Here is a 25,728-nt window from a genome sequence, read left to right as displayed (position 1 = left end):
CCCGATATAAATTCTACAGTGCATTAATAATCCAGTTAAATGTGAAACTCATGATGCTGATTGTGTGTATGAGACTTGTGCATCACACTTAAAACAGAAAAAAATACACTTCATGAATAATGTAGTGTAGCGTAAAGGAGTATCACCTACAGATATACACCCAGGCAAATGTAGAATAGAGATGAAATGCACATATCCCAGGGAGACCCCAACAAAAATATGTATTGGACTAAACATAATTACATTTACAAGAAACATCTTACAGTTGGCTTAATATGACTACTTAAATGAAAAACATGTATGAGAAACATCTTTTACAAATACTTATTGGTGAAATGTAGCGTTGTTTTATAATATATTAATACCACTTTATTTACAGTCATAAAATATAGGAGGCTGTATATCCATGTGTTGTTGCAATACGAAACATTTAGTGGCACAAATGAACATTTGTTCAAATGTATAGTATACATTGGGATTTGTGTTTATCTTATAAATACTAACATGAAGCTGAGAGGTATTTATTCACTGAGATATGTCGGTATAAAATAGCATGCTAAGCGTAATTTGAAATAAATATTGCACAGCAATATTTGAATGAACAGGTAATATGAACCAAAACATTGTCCTTGCAAACTGATTTGCATAGTGTTTAAAGAGGCACCTATGGGAATGCTTGCTGGATTTGGAGGTGGATCCTGAGAATAAGGGAGAGACGCTGATGCTTAACCGGGCTGCAGGGGGCATCCTCAACCGCACGAGGAAAATCCACCCAATGCCCGTTCCCTTCTCACACGCCATAGCACGGTGAAGAGAGAGATAGGAGTTCTGGTCTTCCCTGCTTCCACATCCATCAAAACTCAATAACTGAAGTAAGAGGAAATCCCGAGAGGCCGTGCGCGCGTTGCTCCTCGGTTTTCGCGTGGTTCAGCGGGATTAGACCGTGCCGTACGAGGTAGCGGGCAGACGGATGTACCGACGGACGCCTGCCCTAAAGTTGGATACCGAAAACTGAGAGCAACGTTTATCTCCAGTATCCCACAGGACAGGAGGACACGGAGGCGACAGCTCCGCATATAGCTGCGTTTGGAGCACCATGAAGCTCCCGTGCTGGATAACACTGACGCTGCTGCTGCTGGCGCAGACCGCACTGGTAAGACTGACAGTCTATTGTGATCTTTTGTTACGAGAGGGCGAGTTATCGTCGGGCATACATGTTCACATCGTTCGGGTTTACGCGCACACGTACTCGCGGAAAGTGTGAAGTATTAGGTCATTGATTAGACGACAGTAGCAGTGTGTGTGTGACTGATGTATTGGTGCTCAGTTGTAAATCTTGGACGCGACCCACATTCTCTCGGCTGACCGCAGACAGCGCGTCTCTGGCGGCCTGGGAAGCGCTTCAAGTGGGCTGAAGAATGCTCGAGGCAGGGACCTTCGAACTAGATTTGGTTGGGCACCCTCGCCCTGTTTAGTCCCCGGAGTCCTTTTTTGGCCTTTGATCGTAATGTGTGCGACTGTTTGGGTGGGTGTGCGTGTGTTGGTATTGTGGGTCAGGGACGCGCGGCTAGCCATGGCCCCCGTCCCTTGCTGTCTGCTTACGTTTGTGTGGATGGACTATAATTAACGCGTGGCGTCTAATTAGGCTTTAATTGCACGTCTTTTGTCCCTCTTTTTGCGCACAAGTGGCACGTGGTTGTCGCCTGTTGGTGGTTCGTCCGCACGGTCCCGTTCTTTGTGGTCAAGTGTGATCGGTGGGTATATTACGGCAAGGCTGCATCAAAAAGGGGGTCGGGACAGGTAATATGCGGAGGTGTTGGTCGAGATTGAAGTGTCGGCGATCGGCGGAAGATGTTGGCCGGAGATTGCTCGAGGTGGGGTGGGGGTTGGCAGGCTGCGGGGAGATGGCGTCATCGGTCTTCGCGGCGGGAGACAGACTTCTATCTAGTCGGGCGCAGAAACCACCCTCCCTCGAAACGCGTGTTTACCTTGAATAACACCAGCGAGGAAAGCTGTGTCGACCGGCATTTGAAAACGTTTAAAAAAACTCTATATATGTTTTATGTATTAATTCTTTACTGCTAATGTTAAACCTTTACGAAAATGATCCGCGGTTAACCATCATTTGACTGTACCCAAAATGTTAAACATGTCTTACTAGAGTAACGTAGTTTTACCAGGACATTTGTGTTAAAATGTGGTCATGCATGCATATTGTAGCCAAAACATGGTCTCTGCACATTTACTACAATGAAATCATGGTTCATTTTCATAAGGAAATGCCACTGGTGCCTTCACGCTCGATAAAAATATACATTTACTGCAGAATGCACGCGCACCCAACATAGAGAATGAATCAACACACTTTATTGAATACTTCTGTGTTGTAGTATATGATTGGTTATTTTGGCCATTTCAGAAGGAAGTCTCATGTGGATCTGGTCAGTGGTGTCATATCCTCTTTGGCTTTGTGTGCCAGAGATGGAGTTTAATTTAGATCGGGAATCTAGCTAATGGACACACATCCGCTCCAGAAAGCCGTTTGTGTGTGTGTGTGTGTTTTAAAGTGTGTTGGACTCCTGGGTTCAGAACTGAATCAGTGTTTTGTGCTGTAGACGACAAAGGCATCCTTAGAGGGAGGGAGGTGAGGAGGAGGAGGGAAAATGAGAGAGGAATGTGTGAAGCAAATTGACACAGGAAGTTTCTGCCACTGACTCGCTCAGCTGTATAAAGGTCTCACTTACCAACAAGAGCTGGACAGTGTTTTCAAGTTTTGATAGGGACACACCATGCTTAAAGGTTGTGTAACTTGTTGGATTTGTTTGCTTGGGAAAGTTACCCGATATGACATGAGTCAAAGAAGTTTGCTTTGCACTTTGTTTCAGTTATGTATCAAATGAGTAAAGGAAAGTATAAGTAAATTAAATGAAGAAACTTAGTTTGCTCTTAGAGGAGTTAAATTAGAAATACTAGAGTTAATAAACTATGCAGTCTTGTCAATCTGAGCCTTGTGAGCCTTTTTTTTTGTTGATATTTTCAAATCGAAAGGAAATACATGTGAGATTAAGACGACAAAGCCGTGTTGCTTGAAAGCATCCATTTGCTTTTCGTTAAATTGCATTTCTGTTTGTTAAAAGCAACTTTTTTTTTTACAGAACATTCTGTACGATGCGTTCTGTATGTACATGTAAATATATCAGTGTCTATTTTGAGACGTGCATCTTCTCGCATATCTATTTAGGTTCGGACCTAAAAGTAAAATTTTTCGAAAAAGCATTGTGGTGACTTGGCACACATTTTCTCTAAGGGTTTCCCAGAGCTTCCAGCTGACCCGAAGTGTTACTACCGAAAAAAACATTATCAGGTCCACCAAATGGCACCACGTACTGGTGTGAAAGCGTTTCGTTTAGAGGTGTCGCCGAAGGAGGTGCTCCTTATCGGGCCACCTGCTTCACACCCCGTCATTCTCAACATCACGCTCGCCTCTCTTTGACCTCCCCGCATCCGTCAGCCACCGCCTCGACGACAACCTGAAGATGATGGATGTTGTTAGGTGAGATCTGGGTCAAGGAAGCAATGCGAATACCTTTGAATTAATGTGTGGAAAGATCGTGCAAGGTGACGGGATAAACAACAAACCCGTTGTTGTGCGTTGATGTTATACTGTAGTAGTTTATTTTAGGGTCGGTCTCTTGTAGGCAAAAGAGGAATTGCTGAGAGAGAGAAGTAAAAAGAGAGAGCGGGGAAAAAAGAGAGAGAGAGAGAGAGAGAGTTAGGTGGAGTCGATCTGGGCTGGTTGCTCTTTCCCAGTAGACTGTGTTCCTCTACCTGTTCTGCACAGTGTCGCCATGACAACGGCAGAGCACATCTAAGTCACATCCTTATCATGCTCTTTCTCCTTTTTTCTCTATGGTCTCTCATTGTGTCATTAACACTATTTACTATCTCTGTGTCATCCTCGTTCTCTCCTTTTTATTCCGTCCCTGTCTGTCTGTCTCTCGCTAATTAAGATGCGGCTCCGGCAGTCTGGTGGGGGAGGGGAAATCACTCATACCTGAAAATATCAGACAGTCATTGGAAGAGGGAGACAGCTTAGATGGAAATCGATATGTAAACTATATTTAATAGTCTATTATGTGGGGGATATACGTGGCTTACTTAGCATTTTTTAAAATTGCGGGTGTGGTGTTAGATGTGCGCTTTGTAAATGCCATTTTGTGAACGGCTATCTCGGAAAAACCATCGAATGCGTTTCCATGCGGTTGAACGATGAGCATTTTTGTGTCCCAAATTCGTGTGCGCGCACCATGCTATAATAAGACTCCAAATTAGAGAGCATGGATGGTAAGATCTCAAAACCACAACGAGTTTTAAGATGCCTCACCAGGCTGCTCTATAAATATGAATGCAGCTTTTGTAGCCAAGCAGGACAACCCTCGCCCGAAGAAAATGTGCGCATGTCCTTACCTTTCCTCCGATTTCCCTAGCTGCTTGTTTGTTCTGCTGATGTTTTAATGGCCTCTTGCTTGGGGAACGAGTAGGGGTAGTGACATGTTTCCTTGGAGATGGAGGAACCAGGAGGATAATTGGGTTAATGAGAGAATGGGGGCGTGGCGGCGGGCTCCGGGGACTACAGGAATGCCGTTAACTTTCCAGTTGCACGGTGTTGCGAACGGCGAGCGAGTGTTACACCATGTAGAAACAGCCGAGAGTTAATTGGAAAAGATAAATATTTAGATAACGCTGGCTGAGCGTGTCATATGTTATGTGCGGACCATTAATCAGCAGGGTCTGCTGTTTGTGGTTTTTGTGAAGACTAATGATCGCATACGTTTTACGTACACTTTTTCATCCACTCGAGCGCGTACATTTGTACGTTTAATGAGACACTTTACGCTGATTCATATTCTGTTTGGAAATTGACTTGGGTAACATAGATAATGTGTGGGTGTGTGCTTGTGTGGTCTTTTCCCTGATGATATGAGGGGATTTCCTTAACAGAGCGGTTGTGCATTATTTAGAAATCACTCCTCTTGGATGGTGGCTCAAAATGCAGTCTGACTTAGAGAAATGCACATATTGCAATGTTGCAATAGTTCAAATTAAATGTGCACAAAAATCTGGTCTGTTTTTCAGTGACTCGCGTGACTTTCTTTTATAGAACCCACCCACAAATACAAATGCTGTTGTCATTTATTCACCCTCATGTTGTTCAGAAGCAATATATGACTATTTCTTCGGTTTAACAAAAATGATAATATTTCGAGAAATGTGCCTGGGGTTTTGTGTCCATGCAGTGCCGGGTGTTGTTTGCTAAACAATTGTTGTCTTTTGTGTTCTGCCGATGAAAGAAAGTCATACAGGTTTGTAATGAAGTAAATGACAGAATTTTTATTTTGGGTGAACTTTTCCTTAAAACGAAATACATCTTAGCTGGTTAATGAAATCACAATGGAGGAAAAGCTACAATGGAAGCTTTCATGTTTAAAACTACAACACAGTGCCATCAAAGTATCATAAAGCTATTTTGTCATAAGTCATACAGATTACATTTGAGTAAGAAACAGATCAAAATTTAAGTTCTCTGGTGAGCTGTTAACTCCACAATCACTATATTTTTGGTTTGAACTGTTCATTTAATGGTATCATTAAATAATACGAAAATCACCATGGGTTTGGTCACTGCAATGGAAATCTGGTGTGATATGATTCTGTGCAATCAAGCAAGTACAAAAAGTCAATAAAAGAGTTAATGAATAATTGAAAAACCATTTTCATACACTCTCACTTTATTTATGGAATTTGTATATAGAAGAACTAAAGATAAGAGCTGAAGGGAAAATGGGCTCACCGCCAGAAGGCCAAAATGTGCTTAAACCCAAGCAAAAAGTAAACTGTCTGTGCTTGTATCCTTGAGGTTTTCGCACTATGTGCCATTTAATCCATCTTCACTTTGCATTTTCTTTGTTTCTCAGTCTCCGCACATCAACTCCTGCACAAAGGTCATACTCACCTTCACTATAACCTCCGTCGAAGCTTTAATCACTCAACAGTTCTCTTCCTTTGAAGCTCAAAGCTCGGCGTCGTCTGAGTGATAAAGCTGAAAGCTGTGCGCACACTGATGTGCAAATTAGCACATCGTCTTTACGACGCAATAATGAGAGAGTTTTATACGGAAGGTGGAGTTGAGGCTCATTGAATCGGTTTTCAGCCTTGTTACTCCGATAACTTCTTAATTAAAATGTGTTGCATAAGCTAATTGATAAAGATGCGTACATAAACAGTCATTGAGAATCCAGGGCCGTCGGTTATTGTTTGTTTTACAGTTAATATGTCTGTTTAAAATATTTTAACGTTGTAAAATCCTACATTACTGTTTAACAAGACTTTTTAGTGTTTTAACATTAGTTCTTATTTGGTCTTTAGCCACTAGTGTTTTATAATTAAGCCTTGTTTTGGACAGACCTCCATACTGCAGTAAAAAATTATGTAACCCAGACCATTATTGCACATCTTATTTGATAAACCGATTGTCTGCATGTCTAGAGTCAAAATGAAATGGCATTAGTTCCATGTGATAATACAGCTTTCTAAAGTAAATAAAATAGACATTTGTGATAAACAAGCATAATAGTTTGTACCACAGACATGAATGTTAAGTGTTTTTTTTTTATTTGATGAAATGTCAGAATGTTGGCTAAAGAGATTGGGTTGAGTTCTCAGCCAGACTCTGAGTGTTTGATAAAGGGAAGCTGGCACACATACCATACACACACATCTGCTGATATACAGACTTCTGTCAAGTGTGGAGAATGACTCAGAGAGAGAGAGAGACCCTGTAAATAAATGTGAGAATTTTCAGTTCTTGACACAAGTGGTGTGACATGATACAGATGAGTGATGGAAATAAAAAGGAAATGGTGTTAGTTTCTATAGATTTCATATGTATATAGGCCGTAATAAATGCTCTGTATGTGTATATATAATATAGTGTGACACACATTTTTTCACATTAAATAAGTTTACACAAAACATTTTGTAATTATTATTTACTTTGTTCTCACGTAACCAGTGTGATTCATGCTTTTATGAATTCTGGACACAAACGCAAGGCACAGTTGAGCTTTAGGGAAAAGCATAATTATCAGTGAATATCAAATTAAATTTCAGTCTATTGCTCACAGTCAGCTTTCAGACTCATATGGCTTCAGAACACGTGGAATATAACATGCAAGATCTGTTTAATGCTTTTGATGGTGTTCTCTGTAACCTGTCTTAAAGGGATAGTTCACCCACAAATGTAAATTATATCATCATTAACTCACCCTCTTGTCATTTACACTTGTATAACTTTCTTTCTTCAGAAGAACGTAAAAGATATTTTGAAGAATGTTTGCATCAACTGCGGTACTCATTCACTTCTATCCTATGGGCACAAAACCAGTGTTAGTCAATGGGTATCACTGTTGTTTGGTTACCAATATTCTTCAAAATAATTTATTTTGTGTTCTTGCCAGCAATATTTACTACAATATTTAAAACCCCAAAAGCAGTCCTATAAGTCTCTGATGCAGAAATTCAAAGCAAGAAAGAATATCCACTGTCTGGCTACTAAATTAAAGTGATCGTTTACCCCTAAATGAATATTCTACGACCATTTCTGTGATCCCTGCAGAACACGGAAGTAATTTTTAAGAATGCTTGTAACCGAACAAGCACCGGCACATATTCACTTCCATTGTATGGACACAAAACTAATACAAGTGAATGGGTGCCATTTAACAACTTGTCCTTCAAATATTTTGTGTTCTGCATAGTCGTACAGGTTTGGAATGACAAGTAAATATTACCCTTTCCAGGTAAACTAAATCTCAAATAAATATAAATATCCTGTAAGCTAGTTTAGGTTAAATTGTCTGTCAAATGTGTAAATGTGAAGGAGGGTGAGAAAATAATGAAGGATATTTTATTCCAAGTTGAAAATCGAATTTACTGACATTTCAGTTAGAAACATAAGTGTTGCATTGTCAGTTTCTCAGTAATGTGACCTTAAAGAATTGCTCACAGTAAAAGGCAACTGCCTGTCTCATCAAGAATATCCTGGAGGTTTGTGCTCATGTTCTGCTGCAGTTATAATGATAAGTCGAGGGATTCTGACTGTAACAAGATCAAGACTTATACTCGTCCCTCCCCCCCATCCTCTGGCCTCCAAGTCAAGGTCTCGGGCCAAAATCAGTTTAAAACATTTACATAAACACTGAATGATAATACAGCCGCTGTGATTGTATCAAAACAAATATCTCCCATAGGATGTCAGATTTGCTTTAAGCAAAACAAACGAGTCCGATAACATATATTTTTGGAATACGTGAAAACAAAAAAGCGTAATATTTACTACAATATTTTAAACCACTGGTTCAGAAAATCAAAGGAAGAAAGGATGTCCACTGTCTGGCTACTAAATTAAAGGGATAGTTTACCCCAAAATGCAAATTCTGTGATCATTTCAAACCTGTATGACTTTCTTCTGTTCTGCAGAACACAAAAGATATTTTGGAGAATGTTGGTAACTGAACAGCACCGGCACACATTCACTTACACTGTATGGACACAAAACTAATGCAAGTGAATGGGTGCCGTTTAACAACTTTTCCTTTATATCTTCTGCAGAACACAAAATGTTTCAAGTCATACAGGATTTAAATGCCAAGAGGGGGAACTGTCCCATTAAACTAAAACAAACTAGAAAAATATTAGACAGGGACTCGTACATTATCTGAGTCTGATTTACATGAAGAAATGGATGCTGGAGACTGTCAGAATGACACCACTATTTGATACAAATTGTAATTACTAAAGTAGGGATGAATTTAACAACTCCGGTAAGAAGAGCAGAACAGCTTTGTTTGGAAAAAAAGTGTTTTGTCGTGCTGCGAGAACGCACGGGTGTTTCCTGAGCGAGGATAAATTCAGGAACAAACGCACACTTCAAAACAAGCTTGATGTTCATGTTTTTTTTTATATGCTACTAGTCTGCAACAAAAAGCTCACTACCAGCTCTCATTACTGTGCACAATTTCTCAATCTAAAGCATCGTGTGTTCATGAAATAGCTGTCTGTTGTGTTGTGCACTTGTATAAGCAGGTGGAAGGAAGGCCGGAATCATCTGCTTCAGTCAGTTTGCTTTTCTCGCCTCGGTTCCTGCTCATCTCCGCACTTATCATATTCTGCATGGAAAGTGATATTGATCGACTCGAGTTAAGTGAGGCGTCCGCTCTGGCAGATGTGCTGGAAAGCAGATTACACTGCTGCTAATCCACAAGTGTAGGGATGAAAGATTACAACAGAATCACCTGCTTGGAGATCGAGAGATGTGACCGAGATAGTTAAACACGGTCACTAAAGAGCTTCATGGGATGATAGACTCAACACAACCTAGTTAACAGATTAGAGACGGCGAAGAGAGAGAGAGAGAGACACATTAAAGATAACCCGTAGAAAGACACTATATCAATAAAATCTGTTTTTCTGGAGAAGTTTATTCCCAGAATATGACTTATATTTTTATCTCTGTGAAAAGTTGTGACAGGCAGCTACATTCTTTTGGTATCATGTCTTCTAATCGAATTCCTGTCACTAGTCTTATTCTGAGGTAAATGTGATTCGTTTCATTCATCATGCACATACATGATGATCGGGTGGTGGTTGTGTAGTGGTCATTACTGATCTGGCAACACAAAGCTCACGGGTTGTGAGTGTCAGACAGATACCCTATCATTACTGTGCCCTTGAGAGTGGCATCAAACCTGAAGTTACTCCAGCAAGAGAGCCCTGTAATTATTGGATTGTATAGCACTAAACGACAAGAAATGTACATCAGTTTTTCTGTCGTGGTATTTCTCTATTGTGAAAACTGAGTAAGACTATATAAATACGTATAGACATAGCATTCATCACATTTCTCTTAGGTGTGCAGGTGGCAGATTTGGTGGCTTAGTTGAGTGCGTCTGAATGTTTACCTTTGAAATTCAGACTCCATTTCAGTAAAATCACCCCACACCTTTAAATAGATAAAAGCTGAATGGATTTGTTGTCATAACCTGCTCCGCTACCCTCATCGACAATTGCACTATTATGTTTCATGTTTTTGTTCACTTGTGAAGAACACTCAAATTGTATCTATCAGGATCTATTGAGTCTGGTGATCAGGGACCAGTTGAACTACAAAGTACAAAACAAGGACTGTAAAAGTACTCCCTTTGAATTCTGTTATCTGTTTTTAGGTTTCCAAATACATAATTGATCTTTGAAAATTTTAGGTTAAATCATTTCGACTGTCTAATAACGCCATTTTTTTTCAACACTGTAAAACCTTGATTTATGTTAAGACTAAGCAAAATGTGTTTGGGCTGTGTGAAATTAGTGCCAAGTGCCTTACTGCTTTTATAAGAGGCTTACTAGATAAGGAAGATATTATGGACACATTTTTGTCATTCATGTCGGTCCGCTGAATAATTGTACCTTAAGAGAACATCGCTGTGAAGCAACCCTCTTTGTGTACTAGGGTGGTCGCAGTATAACAGCATTGACAATAACATGATATCAATGTTCATGGTTTTTAATATCATGTCAATCTACACGTATCGTAAATACTACATCACCCGTTTAAAGTTTTGCCTTTGGAGCGACAATGGTTACAAATTATCGCTCTATACAATACAATCAAAAAGTGTGAAACCCAAAACTAGAAATTCTGTCATTTACTCATTCAAGTTGTTCCAAATCTGTATACATTTCTTGGTTCGGATGAACACAGAGAAAGATAATACTTGAGCCCATTGACTACCACAGTAGGAAAAATAACAAAGTTAGATAAAAGTAGTGGATTAGAAACAATCATAATTTATAATTGAAAATCATTTTGCATACGCAAGAGTCATGCTTATGGAATTATATAATCCTTTATGATATTTATAGTATGTCTTGTTTTGAGAGGGAGGACAGTTTAGATAAGTGGACACATTCTTGACACTTGACAATTTCCACAGTTTTTCTCCTCCACTTCTGTACTCAAGTCAGGTACGCTGTTACCGAGCAACATTTTATAATACTTCATAATTACCCCTGTCAGACTTTCAACTACTGCCGCTCCAAAAAGCCATTACTTTACCTTTATTGCCGGAGCTTTAAGTACCTTATCTCTCTTTTTATTTGTGCGACAAAATTGAGATGGTCCCTACAAATATGGGAAATGAGAAGACGTGAGCGCACACAGTATAGTTCAAACACACACACTGTGAACAGCAGGGGCTTCTGGGAATGGGGGAGAACTGTTCATAATCACAAAGACAGGCCACACACATTCGCCCTTACATGCACACCCACAAATGCACAAAGGCAGACCGTTCCCTAGCCCCTGGCTGCATTTTTTAGCTTCTTTAAAAAGTTTCTTAGGAACACGAGAGAAGTTATGATCCACAGGAAGCTCCATCTGCTTGCGAGAAGAAAGCGTTCATTCACCCAGACATGCAAATAAACACAATACCATCATTTAAACTTCAGAAACGCTGTGTACTCTGATGAACCACTTGAATCTGCACTTATGTTTGTGCATACAAGTTGTATTAAGTGCATGGTCATGATACACGCATGTTCTGCTATGTATGTTAACCTGGTTTTACCCTGTGTGGGCGGAGTTTATTCTAGACAGCAGTGATTCTGGCTTTATGCTGGGTGATGCGTGGGAGAGTGGTCAAGACTTGGATAATATACCATGAACGTGTTTCTATGGCAACTCTTCGCCAGAAAGCTTTTGAGACGATCTCCCAACATCACAGATGAAATCCCACCCCAAAACAGCCTGAAAATTCTTATTTAACCCTTTTATGCATTAATTGGGATAACACTAGTCAGAATTGGTTTCTTTTGTATTTTCACTGCTTTTAAGGCATGCAAGATTTGAAAAAAAACTTCCACTTGAGTCGACACAGAGGTGACCGTATATAAGTTAATGCACAAGTGTTCCCTGTAGTGTTTGACATGCAACTTTGCCATTAAAACCAATGCATGCCCAAGAAATTTACTTATAATTTACGTATAATTTTATAATGAATTTTATTATAATTTTAAAGACAAAAATGAAAATTCTTTCATGAATTACTCACCCTAAATTTTTTCCAAAACTGTATAAATGTCTTTGTTCTGTTGAACACTAAAGAAAATATTTTTGTAAATTCATTTATGAATTTAAGTACAAGAGAATTGCTATAGTGTCTGATATTATAACCACATTAAAATGTATGAAATAAACATTGACTTTTAATCATGTGATGAAATATTTAACAATTGTGATGGTGAGTCTTCTGAAAGATTTTTTGCGGATTCTAAAAAGTTGTCTTTGTTACTTTTTATTTAATCTCATAATCCTCTTTTTTGCTCCAATACAACCAAACACTTTTGTTTGGCCTCAAGCCCCCTGTCATTTAGAGGCCACTTACAAGATGTTATAAATTGCCAATTGATACATTTAAGCCCCACCCTATATTATTTCCTTCCTGAATATCAAATTGAATTTTAACACAAAATACAAATCAAGATTTCACATTTGCAGAGTTGATTTAAAATATTATTTTATTATTGATTTAATTACAGTATCAAAAATGCTAAATCGTTGTATGCAATAGAGAAGTTTTTTTATCGACAAACAGGGCGTCTAACACATGGGCATCTGACATGGTCCAAATCCTATGGGATTATGGGATCACTTGCTGGTTGGATTAAGGATTGTCCCAGAGAAACAGCTGCCTACTTCATACATGCACAGTAATCCACATTTCAAGAGACATTCGACCTTAAAGAGAAAGTTTATATTTGGTGTTTCTAGTTTTGTGAAGGTTTTTGTATTGTAAAAATGTGAGCATTGTAGGACCGTGTGTGTGTGTGTGTGCACGTGCATCTCTGTGTGTGACTCTTGAAATTAGGTCATTACCTAGTGACCAGCTCACCTTAACTTCACTTTCGCACTCCCTCTTGCTCGCTCACTCACACACAGCTCACAGCTGCTCGGTCCCGACTGAGAGGAACACCAGCAGTCAATCCAGTGTGGTGCACAATGGAACCATTTAAAATATAAGAGATGTAGATTTTATCAGTTCTTTGTCTTTCTCTGACAGATGGGCTAGATATTTACATTTGACTCCAAAAGCTTGCTACACCCCCCCCCCAAATACACACACATTGGCACACATGCACGTCTCTAATGCGCACACACCCACACACACAAACTGTGTGAAAGAACCCTTGCTGTGTGTGCCAATTCCACCCCTTAATCATATCTTAGACCAAATTACACCACCGACCAACCCTGCCATTACATGGGAGGATACACAAACACACATTTTAGCCACATATGCATATTGGCCAAGTCTTGGTTCTAGGTTTGGCACCGGCATGCAAGATTTGAAAGCGCTCATAGATCTGAAGCATGCATTTCTGAAATTTTATTAGAATCGAATTGCTAAATGGTCTTTGGTCAATAGATTTTCCAATGGAGACAGTGGGAGCCAATTCTCTGATATTCACATGCATAAAGAAACTAAAAAGAGACCATGGCTGCGTCTGAAATCGCATACTGTGACAGTACGTGCTGAATTTGAATAAGTACCTATCTGCCGTTAAAACAGTTCGTTCTATATAGTATGAGTGGGAGTTGAATGAATACATTTCAGACATACTGCTAACGCCATGTTTTATGGTCATGTGACCCGTATGCTCTTTGACCTATGAAGTATTAACAAAAACCTACACATGAGCGTTGATAAAAACATAATTTAGTCATGAGAAGTTAATTTATAGGCACTAGCATAAAAAACTGACTTCCGTCTTAGCTTACCGCTATATTTATTTGATTTACTTTTGAAATTTGACCGTTCTCAGCTTCCGTGGCATTATTGGATAGATAAGTGTCCATCCCATCCACACTCACAATCAAATCTCGGCGGAAGTAGTATACCATCTGGGTTTTTCTTGCCTACTTTTTTTTTTGCATACTGAGGTTTCGGACATACTATGAATGACTCGTACTCATTTTCGCCTACTATATAGTATGGAAGTAGGCGATTTCGGACTCAGCCCATCATTTAATATATTTAAGTATTTTCAATGGTTTTATGGCCAGAATCTAAATGTTTGATATAATGAAAAACAGATCATAACTAGATCACTGCATTTTACTTCTTGCGTTACACATCATCTTCGTGACTCAAGTGGCTCTTTGGTCAAAATTAAGATTCTTCTGATTTAAAAATAATTTAAAATGCTAAAAAAATCTAAGTTTTTTTATTGCTCAGCCCTATGTGGTACCATAATATTGGTTGTGGTAGATTTTCTGTTGTGATAACCTCAAGTGTACGTGTTTTAATGTACACAGGGAGAAAGATTGACACATGCTTACTAGGATGCTTATATTGCATAAAGGCACAGAAATAGACATTACACTACACACAAAGCAATTAAATTAAATGCAGAACTGGGTACAGTCATAATAGAGTCTTCAGGCGCAAAGAAATGCTGATGTATGACAGACAGCTTTAAGCACTTTTTGGCCCAGCATGTGTTTATGTGTGGGGGATTTTGTGGAGGGCATGGGAAGAGTTTATGGCTCTCAGTGTTTATGGGCTGTTATTAAGATGGAGAGTAACCAATCATGAGGGTGGGGGAAGGAGACACAGGAAGAAAGGCTGATAGAGGATGGGTGAAACCGGGAGTCTGATTTTATGATTGCGGTCAAGTCAGTAAATGCATCCTATAAATACAAAAAGTAAAAGTGTGATAATTTTGCCACATGGATTTTTTCCTAGGGGCAGCAAAGCAAAAAAAAGCATTAAAGCTAACACGTGAAATTATGTGGTGACAAGAAAAACACCTAAACTTTATCTTATTTTGAACATCTTCAAATCAGCCTCTCTTTGTCTTTGGGAACTTTCAGCATTCTTTAAATGCTTATGTGGTTTCCACCTTAAAAACTAAAGGCATTGGTCTAGCTTTTGTTGAAACGGGTAACTTTGTATTAGCACCTATTGTACTATTGCTCCTGCATCACATATCGCTTATTGCTCCCTGAACTCTCTGACGCTTTGGATGAAAGATTAATACTTTTAAAACATTCCTGTATATTATAGGTGTACTGGACTTCCGGGCTACTTGTATCTCTGGTCCAAGATGTACAAAATATATTTAAAAGAATATAATTATATAGTTAATCTACAAAATAATTTGAGAAATTATTTATAAACCTGTTGTTCAAACTCGCAGATCATGAGAAATATCCACTCACTGTGGTGTTTGTCTGAAATAAGTTCTGATGCTGTACCATCCTATTTGACAAACTGTGAATCTGTAAACCATTACAGTCTTTGATTAACTTAACAAATGTGCAAAAAATAATTTACAATGTTCTATTTTTAATTGCATTTTTCTCATGTATTTGGCACATTGGGTCTGAGGACCATGTAGGGCTCGTTTTCTGCTGAATTTTCATCCCTATTTAAAGGGAAATTGGGTTAAAGGCAAGTGTTGCCCGTAGCAACGGTCCTCATGATGAAACTGCTCCCCACGCTAGACTCCTGCACACATGTACACACAGACACGCAAATACATTTGTGAAAACTGAATCTGAAAATGTAACTGTAAATTTGTGTAGTTCTACATAGATTTGCATAAATTGACATCAGTGCTTGAACTAAGTGTGAACTCGATGGGGCGGTTTCCCAGGCCAGGGCTCAAGCCTAGTCCCAGACTAACTTAAATGTTTGAGGTGTCTTTAACAATTTAATATCCTAATTTAACCATGGCCTAGTCCTGTTTTAAAATAATCCCTGTCCAACAGAATCTGTATCTTCCATTTCAACCTCTCCGTCACCATGGTCAAGACCAAATAGGTTTCAAAGATTGTAGACCTGGATAAACCTTGAATAGGCTACAGACAGAACCGCGGTGAGGAGATAACTGTTGATGTGATTCTTTGGAAATAGAAAAAATAGAGAATAACTATAAATTGCCCTTGGTCTGGAGCTCCCTCAAGATTTCCCCAATGGGGTAAAGATGATCATGAGCAAGGTTAAAGATCAGCCCAGAACAACACAGAAGAAGCTTGTTAATGATTTCAAGACCGTTGGGACCACAGCTAGCAAGCAAATCATTGGTAACTAGCTATGCCACAATAGATTGAAACCCTTAAGCACCTTTTAACCCATTAGGTCCTCCTGCCCAAGAGCCCGGCTCATCTGAAGTTTGACAATGAACATCAAAATGATTCAGAAAAGGCTTTGTAGAAAGTGCTGTGAGACCAAAATTGACTCCTGTTTTTAGAGGTAGAGAAATGCTGACTATGACCCAAAGAACACCATCCCTACAGAGAAGCACAGTGTTGGAAACATTATGCTTTAGGGCTTTTTCTCTGCTTTGGGTACAGGATGACTTCACCGCATTGAGAGACGGGCCCATGTAACGTAAAATCTTGGATGAGGAACTCCTCTCCTTAACTACACTTTGTTCCAAATTATATCTTTCTCTGATTCTCCTAATTAATCGATGCAAAATGACAGTCAGTGTCATTTTCAAGTCATCAACCGTCAGGGTATAATTCCAATTTTTTTTAACAAACCTCCCAATAATAATAGTATTTATTTCAAAAATGGAGAAACTCAAAAATGCACTGTCCCAAATTATTATGCACAACAGAGTTTGAAACATTGTGTAGGTTGTAAAGAACTGAAAATGGTCTTTGTTGAAATTGCAGCATTAGGAGGTCACATTTACTGAGATCAAAAGCATCCTAATAGGGAAAGTTACGTGTTAACATAGGACCCCTTCTTTGATATCACCTTAACAATTCTTGCATCCATTGAACTTGTGAGCTTTTGGAGAGTTGAAATTCCCATGAATTTTTTTGCATGATGTCAGGATAGCCTCCCAGAGCTGCTGTTTTGATGCTAACTGCCTGTGGCCTGATTAATAATGTGGAATGTCCTTAAGTAGTTTTCCTTTAATTGGGCTCACCTGGCAAACTAATGATCACAGGTGTCTGAGATTGATTTATGTGATCCAAAGAGCACTGAGACAATACCATCCCTGAGTTTTATTGAAAAATACAAATGTAATATTTTTGACACTTTAATCCAATTTGCATAGTAATTTGGAACGCAGTGTAGATCATTGAAGATATCGCAAAGACGACCAGAGAGTAGCTTAAGGAGAAGCACATTAAATGTCCTAGCCAGTCTCTAGACCAGAGTTCAGCACGTTTTTTACACGGTTGTCTAACCGTGCAGAATCGTGCTAATGAATGCGACCAGAGGCGTTAAAGCTCCGTCTCTTGTGTTACCAAGGCAGCACGTGACGTATTACCTCCGGACCGGAGTCCGGACTTTGAGAAGGGCTGCTCTAGACGGTAGTCCTATAGAAAATCTGGAAGAGGCTAAAACACCAAGATGCTGAGCGACAGCCAAGAAACCTTAAAGATTTACAGAGGAGTGGACAAAATGTATCCTGACACCTGGTGACCAACTATTAGAAATGTCTGACCTCTGTGCTTGCCAACAAGGGTTTCTTCACAAAGTACGAAGTTATGTTTTGCTCGGGGATCAAATACTTATTTCACTGACTGAAAAGCAAATCAATTTATAACTTTTATATTAAAAAAAAAATTCCCCCGATTTTTTTCCATATTCTATCTCTATCAGTTAAAATAAACCTATAATACGAATTATAGACATTTAATTTCTTTGTAAGCAGGCAAACGTACAAAATCAGCAGGGGATGATTTTTTTTTACATAATTCCAATAAATAATTTGATATGCTGGTAAAATATCTGTGAATGCCATAAAAACCTCATGACATCATTTTTTCACTTCTGTGTCTTCAGGCTCAACGGCGCAAGTCACGGCCGGTGGATGAGGAGAGTTCTGGAGATGAGCCGTATGATGACGAAGACTTCTTCTCTGGTTCTGGATCTGGCTGTGAGTGTTTGTAGTATGTGGCACTGAGTTGGTGTGATTGAAAGCATGTTTGCGAGCATTAAAAAGTGTATGTGTGTGTGTGAATCACTTCATCATTAAGGGGTCACAGCTGTCTTGTTTAAAAGTCCAGCCTGGACTTTTCAATCCCCTCACCAGCTGGTATCATTCTCACAACTCAACACCCAATCGCCCCCTTTGTCTTTTGCTCTCTCTCTCTTTCTCAATCATTTTTCTGTGTTTGTCTTTCCTCTCCATTTTTCTCTCTTACTCCCTCTCTGTCACACATTCCTCCCACAACTTCATACATTTATTTTAGCTTCAACTAAAACCCAGAGACTTAATGAAAAATGCATCATTTTTTTATTCTTGTAAGTAGAGCGCGTTTCTGCAGATATTTGTGTTTAGGTCTGTTTGATAGTGATCATCTGATCTTCAATAATCAGATTACTGTGAATAGGATCACTTAATCGGCAGGAATTTGGAAGTGGACAGACACTTGTGTATTTACTCAACAGTCCTCTGGAGGAAATATGTCCTTATTTATAAAAACACCGTATGAATGATGTTATTAATGTTTTTTAAATTAAAATATTGCTAAATGTTTTCTGTTAGATTAGTGTTAACTATGAAAACAATAAAAGTCTGTTAGAATTGAGATATTTTGTTATTGCTTAAAACGTACACTGATTAGTTTAATTCATCCACCTACAGTAAGAAACATCACATTTCCATCATATTTCGAAATATTTATTTTGTTTATAGATTATGTGGGGGAAATAACATTTTATCTGTGAATTTTCAATATTTCCATTTGAAAATCTGGGTATGAAACAAAGAAGCAATTAAATGTATACATTTGCATATATTTATAAAAAATCATGTGTATGTGTGTGCGCTTGTTGATTTTGTGTGCTGTGTGCTTTGTTCTTTGTACCTTGTGTGTGTGCACGCGTATTTTTTACCAAGGTTATTGATATTTTATTCATGTGTTGCCATGGGGATGTTCACATTCCTGTGCTGACCAATCTAAAGGTTTCTTTGAAGCCTTTCAGACGCTTCTGCGAGCTATCATATGACACATTAACGCGTCCTAAAATGGCTGTGAGTATTGATCCCTGCCTTACTGTTTTCTCCTCTCTGCTCTCAGTTCCAGATATAGACGTTAGTCCGACCGGAGCAGGTGTGTCTGTAATTACAGAGGAGCCCCTCCCTTTTTCCACGACACAGGCCACTGGCCCCGCCCCCTCTGCCTCCCCAGCTGCGGAGCCCAGTAGGCCACCACCACCTGAGGTAGAACGAGAAAGCGGAATGGGACAAGAAGTAGACAGAGACACCAAATTAGAGATTGATAAAAAGTGGGAGGAAGACATGCAGAGGCCGAAGGAGCAGGATGGAGAATCTGAGAGGGAAAGAAAATGGGAATTGCAGGAAGGAGAATGGGAAGAAAAGTCAAAGGCTACAGTTGCACCTCGGCTTACCGATGTTCCTATGGTGGCCGTGGACTCTACCACAATTCTGGATGAGAGTACAGTGGCTCCTAGCGATTTGGAGGACCTCAGCACCACAGAAAAAGATGATTTGTTCATTACAACAGAATCGACCATATTGGAGCCATCCGGCAATACGGAAATAACCGATGACATCACGACCACCGAGGTGCCACCCACCACTGTTGCGTCAACCACAGCTAAGCCCACCAGACCACGTCCCGTCCCGACCACTCCCAGCACCGCTCCCCCGCGACCCCGGCAACCTCAGATCACCCCCAGTAGAGCCACCCCGACCGAAAGCAGCACACATTCAGTGATGAGCTCAACAGTACAGGTTAGACACTAGTCCATGAATTACAGTAATGCAGTGCGCAAGAGTCGTCAAATGGTATTAGTAATGTTCCGTTATTGCAGCTGACATTAATACTTCCGTTTCATAAGTGCTCTCTCATTCCCATGAGGGTCGTATGGAGTGAATGTGCGTTTCTTTTTAAGACGTGTACAGCACACGCGTGCAATTATGTTATGTGGGCATGGCAGCAGTTTCCTGCAGTCGTCTTTGCTATGCTTTATATTTATATATTTTTTTGTACATGTAGATATTTGCGTCGATTCAAACCAAATGTATAATATATTAAAAGTAGGAAGTTGTTTTGAAAAAATCAGTCAGCAGTTTTTGCTCCAGATGCCTGGAAATGGTGAGAGGTCATTATTTTGTTATTTCTTGTCTCCCTCATTTAGACACAAACACCATATGAGACTGTAAATAATGAAGTCGCTGGAACAGGTCAAAGTGGTGATTTTGAAATCCGCGAGGATGAAGGTCGCCAAGGTAACGAGGTCGGACGAGGCAAAGCGGCCCCGGGCGTACCAGCAGAGCCCGATTTGACTGGCAACACCATAGATGCAGCTGGAAGTTCAGCTGCTCAACTTCCACAGAAAAATATTCTTGAGCGGAAAGAAGTTTTGATAGGTGAGAATTGACTGATCCCTGCAAGCCACACTTCTTCCAAATCCTTATTCAGTTGTTCAAAACTTTTGGTTTGTTTTGACCTGTCGTGTCAGTCTGAATTTGTTGACCGGTTGGTCTTTTCTGTTTCCTTCTGTCTGTCTTCATACATATTATTGTCTTTCTGTCTGCTGGTGGTAAGATTAGATGTGGTGCATATTAATAAGAGACACTTTTCTGTCTCTTGAGTTCAAAGTTTATTTTTGATCAACTTTAACTTTTTGCGGATTTACCATCACTTAGAAGTATAATTTTAAAGTGTAATTGTGTGCAAATTTAATGAGTTGCCTCAAAATGTTTAAGTTTTAAAGTCACAAAATTTTGACTTCTTGTCCAAATCACTTAATTAAAAAAGATATACCAGCTGTGTCGAATAAACTTACAACATAAAGGCATTTTTTTAACTCATTTGGGTTTACAGTGTAAAGCAAAATATTTAAATTCATACATACACCCAATGTTTAGAATAAATATAATAGAACAAACTGTAATCGTGGCTCTTTAAAAACTGTAAAAAGTCAAACCAGTAGAGGCTGGTTGTATGAGAGAAAATGTATGCTGGATAATGTATTGGTGGTATAAGACGTGGCAAATCAAAGTTTATTGTTTTCAAGTAGATTTAAAGCCAGAAAATGTAACATCTGATTTGCATGTGTTCCTTTCATCCTAGATGAAGAAAGCATCTGTGTGTGTCTGTAGCTCGACTGGTAGAGCAGCTGCTAAAATGTGGTGCTAACAACATCAAGGTCATAAGCTTGTTTTCCAGGGAACACGTGGACTAATTAAGCACATAGATCTCTTAGGAGGAAACCGCCCATCAATTGGATAAATGTAACTGCAAAAAAAATATTTTATTGATGTGACACTTTTAAAACCGTATTATCTAGCATTAATGGCAATTAAAAGTTGATCTAAACAAAGGGAGGGATTTCATTACCAATTTATTTGAAAACCTATTACTGGATGTTAATTGATATTTAGCCGTAAGCAATATTAGTTTGGAGTAAATGTTGTTTGTAACGGCTTAGTGCTTAAGATTTTAAGTGGAAGCCTCTAATGGACTTCGTTGAGAACACCATCTCTGCCTACATTCCCCCTGTGTCTGCCCCTCCTATCTCGTCTCTCCCTGTTATCTGATTCGCTGTCTCTCTCTCCTCAGCTGTTCTGATTGGAGGATTGTTTGCCTTTGTATTTGCAGACTTCCTGGTCATAGGTAAAGGATATAGGAGTTGCAGGATGTAGTGATTAGTTTGAGTTTAGTGTTTTGCATTTAATTCTCACACTGATAAGTTACGCTTTAGTTTTAGGCAGAGTTAAACTCCATCCCTGCCTTGACTGAATGCTGTAGTTTTTCTACTGTATGTTTTGGTCAAATTATAAATCAGTGAAACGGCTATCGATTGTGCCGTCGTCTTTTAGGAGAGAACATTAATAATTGCTCATTGTTGGCATTAACTCCACAATACTGCAGAGGGTTTTTTACGCACATAAACTGTATGGAGAGAGATGACTTTTACATTTATAGATAGTGGAGAGAGCATAAAATGTGGTTGTTTGTAATGATTTAAGTCACTGTAAATTTGAAGCTGTTAAGATCAGTCTTATGTAAGCCAATCACAATTGGCCGACACAAAATTTAGGTGTAAGTGTTGTCCAACATGTAGTCGAAAATGCATCTGACCACATTTGTAATGAAATGATCAAAAGACGATCTTACACCCAAGTATACAAGCCCATGCTGTAAGTAACCATTGTCTCTCTCTTTCTAGCGGTGATAGTTGGAGGTGTAGTGGGAGCGCTCTTTGCCGCCTTCCTCGTCATGCTTCTCGTCTATCGAATGAAAAAGAAAGACGAAGGCAGCTACACACTGGAGGAGCCCAAACAAGCCACAGTCACCTACCAGAAGCCCGACAAGCAGGAAGAATTCTATGCCTAACGTCTACACATTTATTCTTCCCCCATTTGTCCAACCTTTTGCCATCTCTATCTGACCCTGACCCTTCCCCCACCTCCCGCCCCCTGTCGTCTCTTCCTTTCCTTTGATCCCATTCTGCCCTCGTTTCTCATGAGAGTGCCTCTCATTCCACTGACTCTGAACTTTCTTTTCCAAAAAAAACTCAAAAGATCAACGTAGAAAAAAATGGAAGGGGCTGTGGGCGGGGCTACGACAAAGTCTACACAAAGAAAACACTTTTTTTAAGAACGTGTTATTGTTGATATGTTTAGGATTGTTGTTCTATGAAATTAAGACCTGAATCTTTTTTTTGTAAAGACACTGCATTTCAAATGTGTTTCTGCACAATATTTCTCTTGGACAGAAAATATGGAAATAAAAATAATAAAAAAACAGCATGAAAATATGAGGAGGAGAAAATATCCGAGAGGGGGTCATGGAGAGATCGTGCAGGTCAGGCGGGAGGGCAAATAAGAGTTTAGAAGCAGCAGTAGAAGCTCTTCTGTCACCAAGGTCAGTGATCCAACGTGGTTTGGTGCCTTCCATTTCCCTGGTGCTAGAAACAGAGCTTGAGCAAAGAGTGACGTGTATGAGTGTGTGTGTGCTCATGCATATGTGCGTGTTGTATGTCTAAGGTGCCCCTTGTGACCTAGACACACACACACACATACCCAGATGCACACGCAGCCTGACTCCCTCTGCTGGCGAGAGCGTGCAGGCCCTGATGTCTGTTGTGTTTGGTGCAAGGGAGCCCGAAACATGTACAACGTAGACCACAGCACACACAACACTGCAGATTTGCTGTGAAGGGAGCGCATGCATAGAATCTGAGGACTAGCCTCTCCTCTGCTATGTATAAAGAACTTTAGTAATCAATAGTAATAATCAATAATATATCAGCAGCTCTGAATGGAAGGAAAATGGTGATCATAATATTTGTAGTGAAGGATATTATCTATTTAGCTGTGTGGTAAGGTTTTTATCAGTGTAAATATCAACTTCACTTTTGGTTATATCATACTTTTAACCATGCTATTGTACTTAAAAGTAAACGCACGCTATTTGAGGTCCACCCAAACACAAATGCAGTGCTTTTGAATTATACATAAAAGTTTTTTGTAACATTGTGAACTGTTTTTGTCAGTACATTCCAGAGAGGTTATATCAGCCAAGAGGAGTATAAGCTGTAAGGTTTTGGAATTTAAAACTGATTAGGTTGGTCTCTGGTTTTTGTTTTGAAAGCACAAACTCACAAGGTTAATACTGCCCACTGTCAAAATACACTCCAATACAGATTTGCACATTTTCACTGAAAGACACACACACACCACAATTCTGTTATTTGTGAGCTCTATAGATCTTTTAGATAGGACACAGAAAAGTGCTGATAAGATTGTTAGATTGGGTTTGTGTTGATAGAAGTGGATGGGGAGATGGAACATTATCGCAGATTCAAGGCAAACGTTAACTTAATGGTACAGGCAAAATTTAGTGTGTCTAACGTAAAACTATCCGAGCCGAGAGCCTTTAATGAACCAGGAAGTAGCGTTATATCAGTGGATGAAATTATTATCGTTTTTCTTTTCTTCAGTTTGTTTTTGTTGAATTATTATTTCAGCTTGTGATACATCAGATTCATCGAAAACGACAAAAAAATGCATGAATTAGCAATAACAAACTATCAACAACAGAATGGTCACGTTGTCACGTGATGCTGTGGTTGACGTGCTCAGAATGTATGTGTGATGTCATGTGATGTCAGTGGTGCTCGCAGCTGAAGCACAGGATGTTCAATGCTGAAATTGTGTTACCTGTCTAACCACGTTTCATTTAATATTTTAACATAATTGTAGAATGGAAGGCTAGACAACACGCCCATTTATAAACATATCGCAAAGCTGAGGGTGAAACCATTAATGCACTGGAACATGACATCAAATAACTCTACCTGCTGTATCATAAATCATGCATTTAGAATGCATTGTAAAGATGTTTTTACGTGAGAAACACACCCGCCATATTAAAACAACGCCTACTAGAGCACATTAAAGACGCCACACTGTTTCTTTGATTCATTTTAGGGGGGTTGGGGACATCTGAGATGAGGTTGCATCTATATGGGGTGGATGTGCTTCAATCTAAGATTGTATTGTCACACCTGTGCAACTGTACCTGTAGCTTAAATATTGTACTCTGAACTGAATGCTCATGTCTTTACAGTGTAAAAGAGTATGTACTGTATGCTTCAGTATGTGCTTGAATCTGGAAGTTTGTTCCCCTCCCCTGTAGCTCTTTCATTGTGAAGACATAGGCTACTGTCATCTTCTCACACTTAAAATACTATAGTACAAGATTGCACAAACTCATAAAATGTTCTTTTTTTACCTGGCGTCACTGTCTGGGTCTTCTAAATAGGACCTTTTCTGACCTGTCACGGCACACCTATGCTTGAATTACTATAGCAAAACTGAGAAACTCTTGTCCCGTCTTAAATTGCGCAAGTTTTCTCTATTCTAAGTTGTTTCAAAGCCCCTAACACAGTCACAGCAAAATGCGAACACCTCAGCAATCATTTTTTTGTGTGAAAATTGTCTGGATTAATGGAAATGAATAATGCAAAACATAACTGCAAGCCTACAATTAGTTTGTACATTTCAGGTATCAAGACATGATGATTGTTTAACAAGAATTTTTGTATAAAATTGGACAAAAAAAAGAAAATTTCAAGGTGTTGTTGGTGTTGGTGGATACATTATGATCGCAGATTTCACACCCAATTCTCCTGCGATCCAATCTTTACACGTGACTATCACACGCCCAACATCCCAACAACAAACATGCACCTGTTAAATTTTTGGAGGTCACTGTGTTAACATTGTGGATGTCAGTGAAACTTTTGAGTTTGCATTGCTGTCTTTTCTACTCATTTTTACCTGTAATCTGCCACTCTTTTTATTCATAGCCAAATATGAGGCGGGCCTTCCTGTGTCTGTGTGCCAATCACAGACCAGCACGGTCCTGGTCTGATGGTCGCCCAGCGTGGTTTCATGCACATTTTTTAAGATTTTTTGTTTTTTTTCATTGGTTGATTTGTGTATAAAGAGACAAAGTTCTGTCACTAATATGCCACTCTATTCTAAATAAAAACCTGATTGGTTATCTCAGAGTCTGTTGTGATTTAATTGGCTATAGGTAAAAAGGAGATGTCCATGTTCAGAAAAGCATATTACAGTCTCTCATATTCCATTTTGTACATA

At 39.3% G+C, this 25,728-nt stretch overlaps 1 protein-coding gene across 1 annotated transcript; it reads left to right on the top strand.

Annotated features, from left to right (window-relative positions):
• The first annotated feature begins 681 nt into the window (after positions 1–681).
• Positions 682–25,630, top strand: sdc3 (syndecan 3). The gene is made up of 5 exons (XM_079484377.1): positions 682–1,153; positions 17,925–18,018; positions 19,166–19,842; positions 20,250–20,481; positions 22,287–25,630. Exons 1-5 carry the CDS (start codon positions 1,097–1,099, stop codon positions 22,451–22,453), a joined length of 1,227 nt encoding a protein of 408 aa, XP_079340503.1. The 5' UTR covers positions 682–1,096; the 3' UTR covers positions 22,454–25,630.
• Positions 25,631–25,728: the final 98 nt, after the last annotated feature.

The sequence above is a fragment of the Barbatula barbatula genome (genome assembly GCF_947034865.1).
Source record: "Barbatula barbatula genome assembly, chromosome: 21".
NCBI lineage: Eukaryota > Metazoa > Chordata > Actinopteri > Cypriniformes > Nemacheilidae > Barbatula > Barbatula barbatula.
Note: the sequence above shows the minus strand (reverse complement) of the source record. Positions and strands in the feature narration are given on the sequence as shown.

Bases quoted from the DNA above. Each gene is read 5' to 3' on its own strand.
- sdc3 (XM_079484377.1), top strand. From the start codon at position 1,097: ATGAAGCTCCCGTGCTGGATAACACTGACGCTGCTGCTGCTGGCGCAG. The intron at 18,019-19,165 runs GTGAGTGTTTGT...CTCTGCTCTCAG, and splicing joins CTCTGGTTCTGGATCTGGCT to TTCCAGATATAGACGTTAGT. The intron at 20,482-22,286 runs GTGAGAATTGAC...CTCTCTTTCTAG, and splicing joins GCGGAAAGAAGTTTTGATAG to CGGTGATAGTTGGAGGTGTA.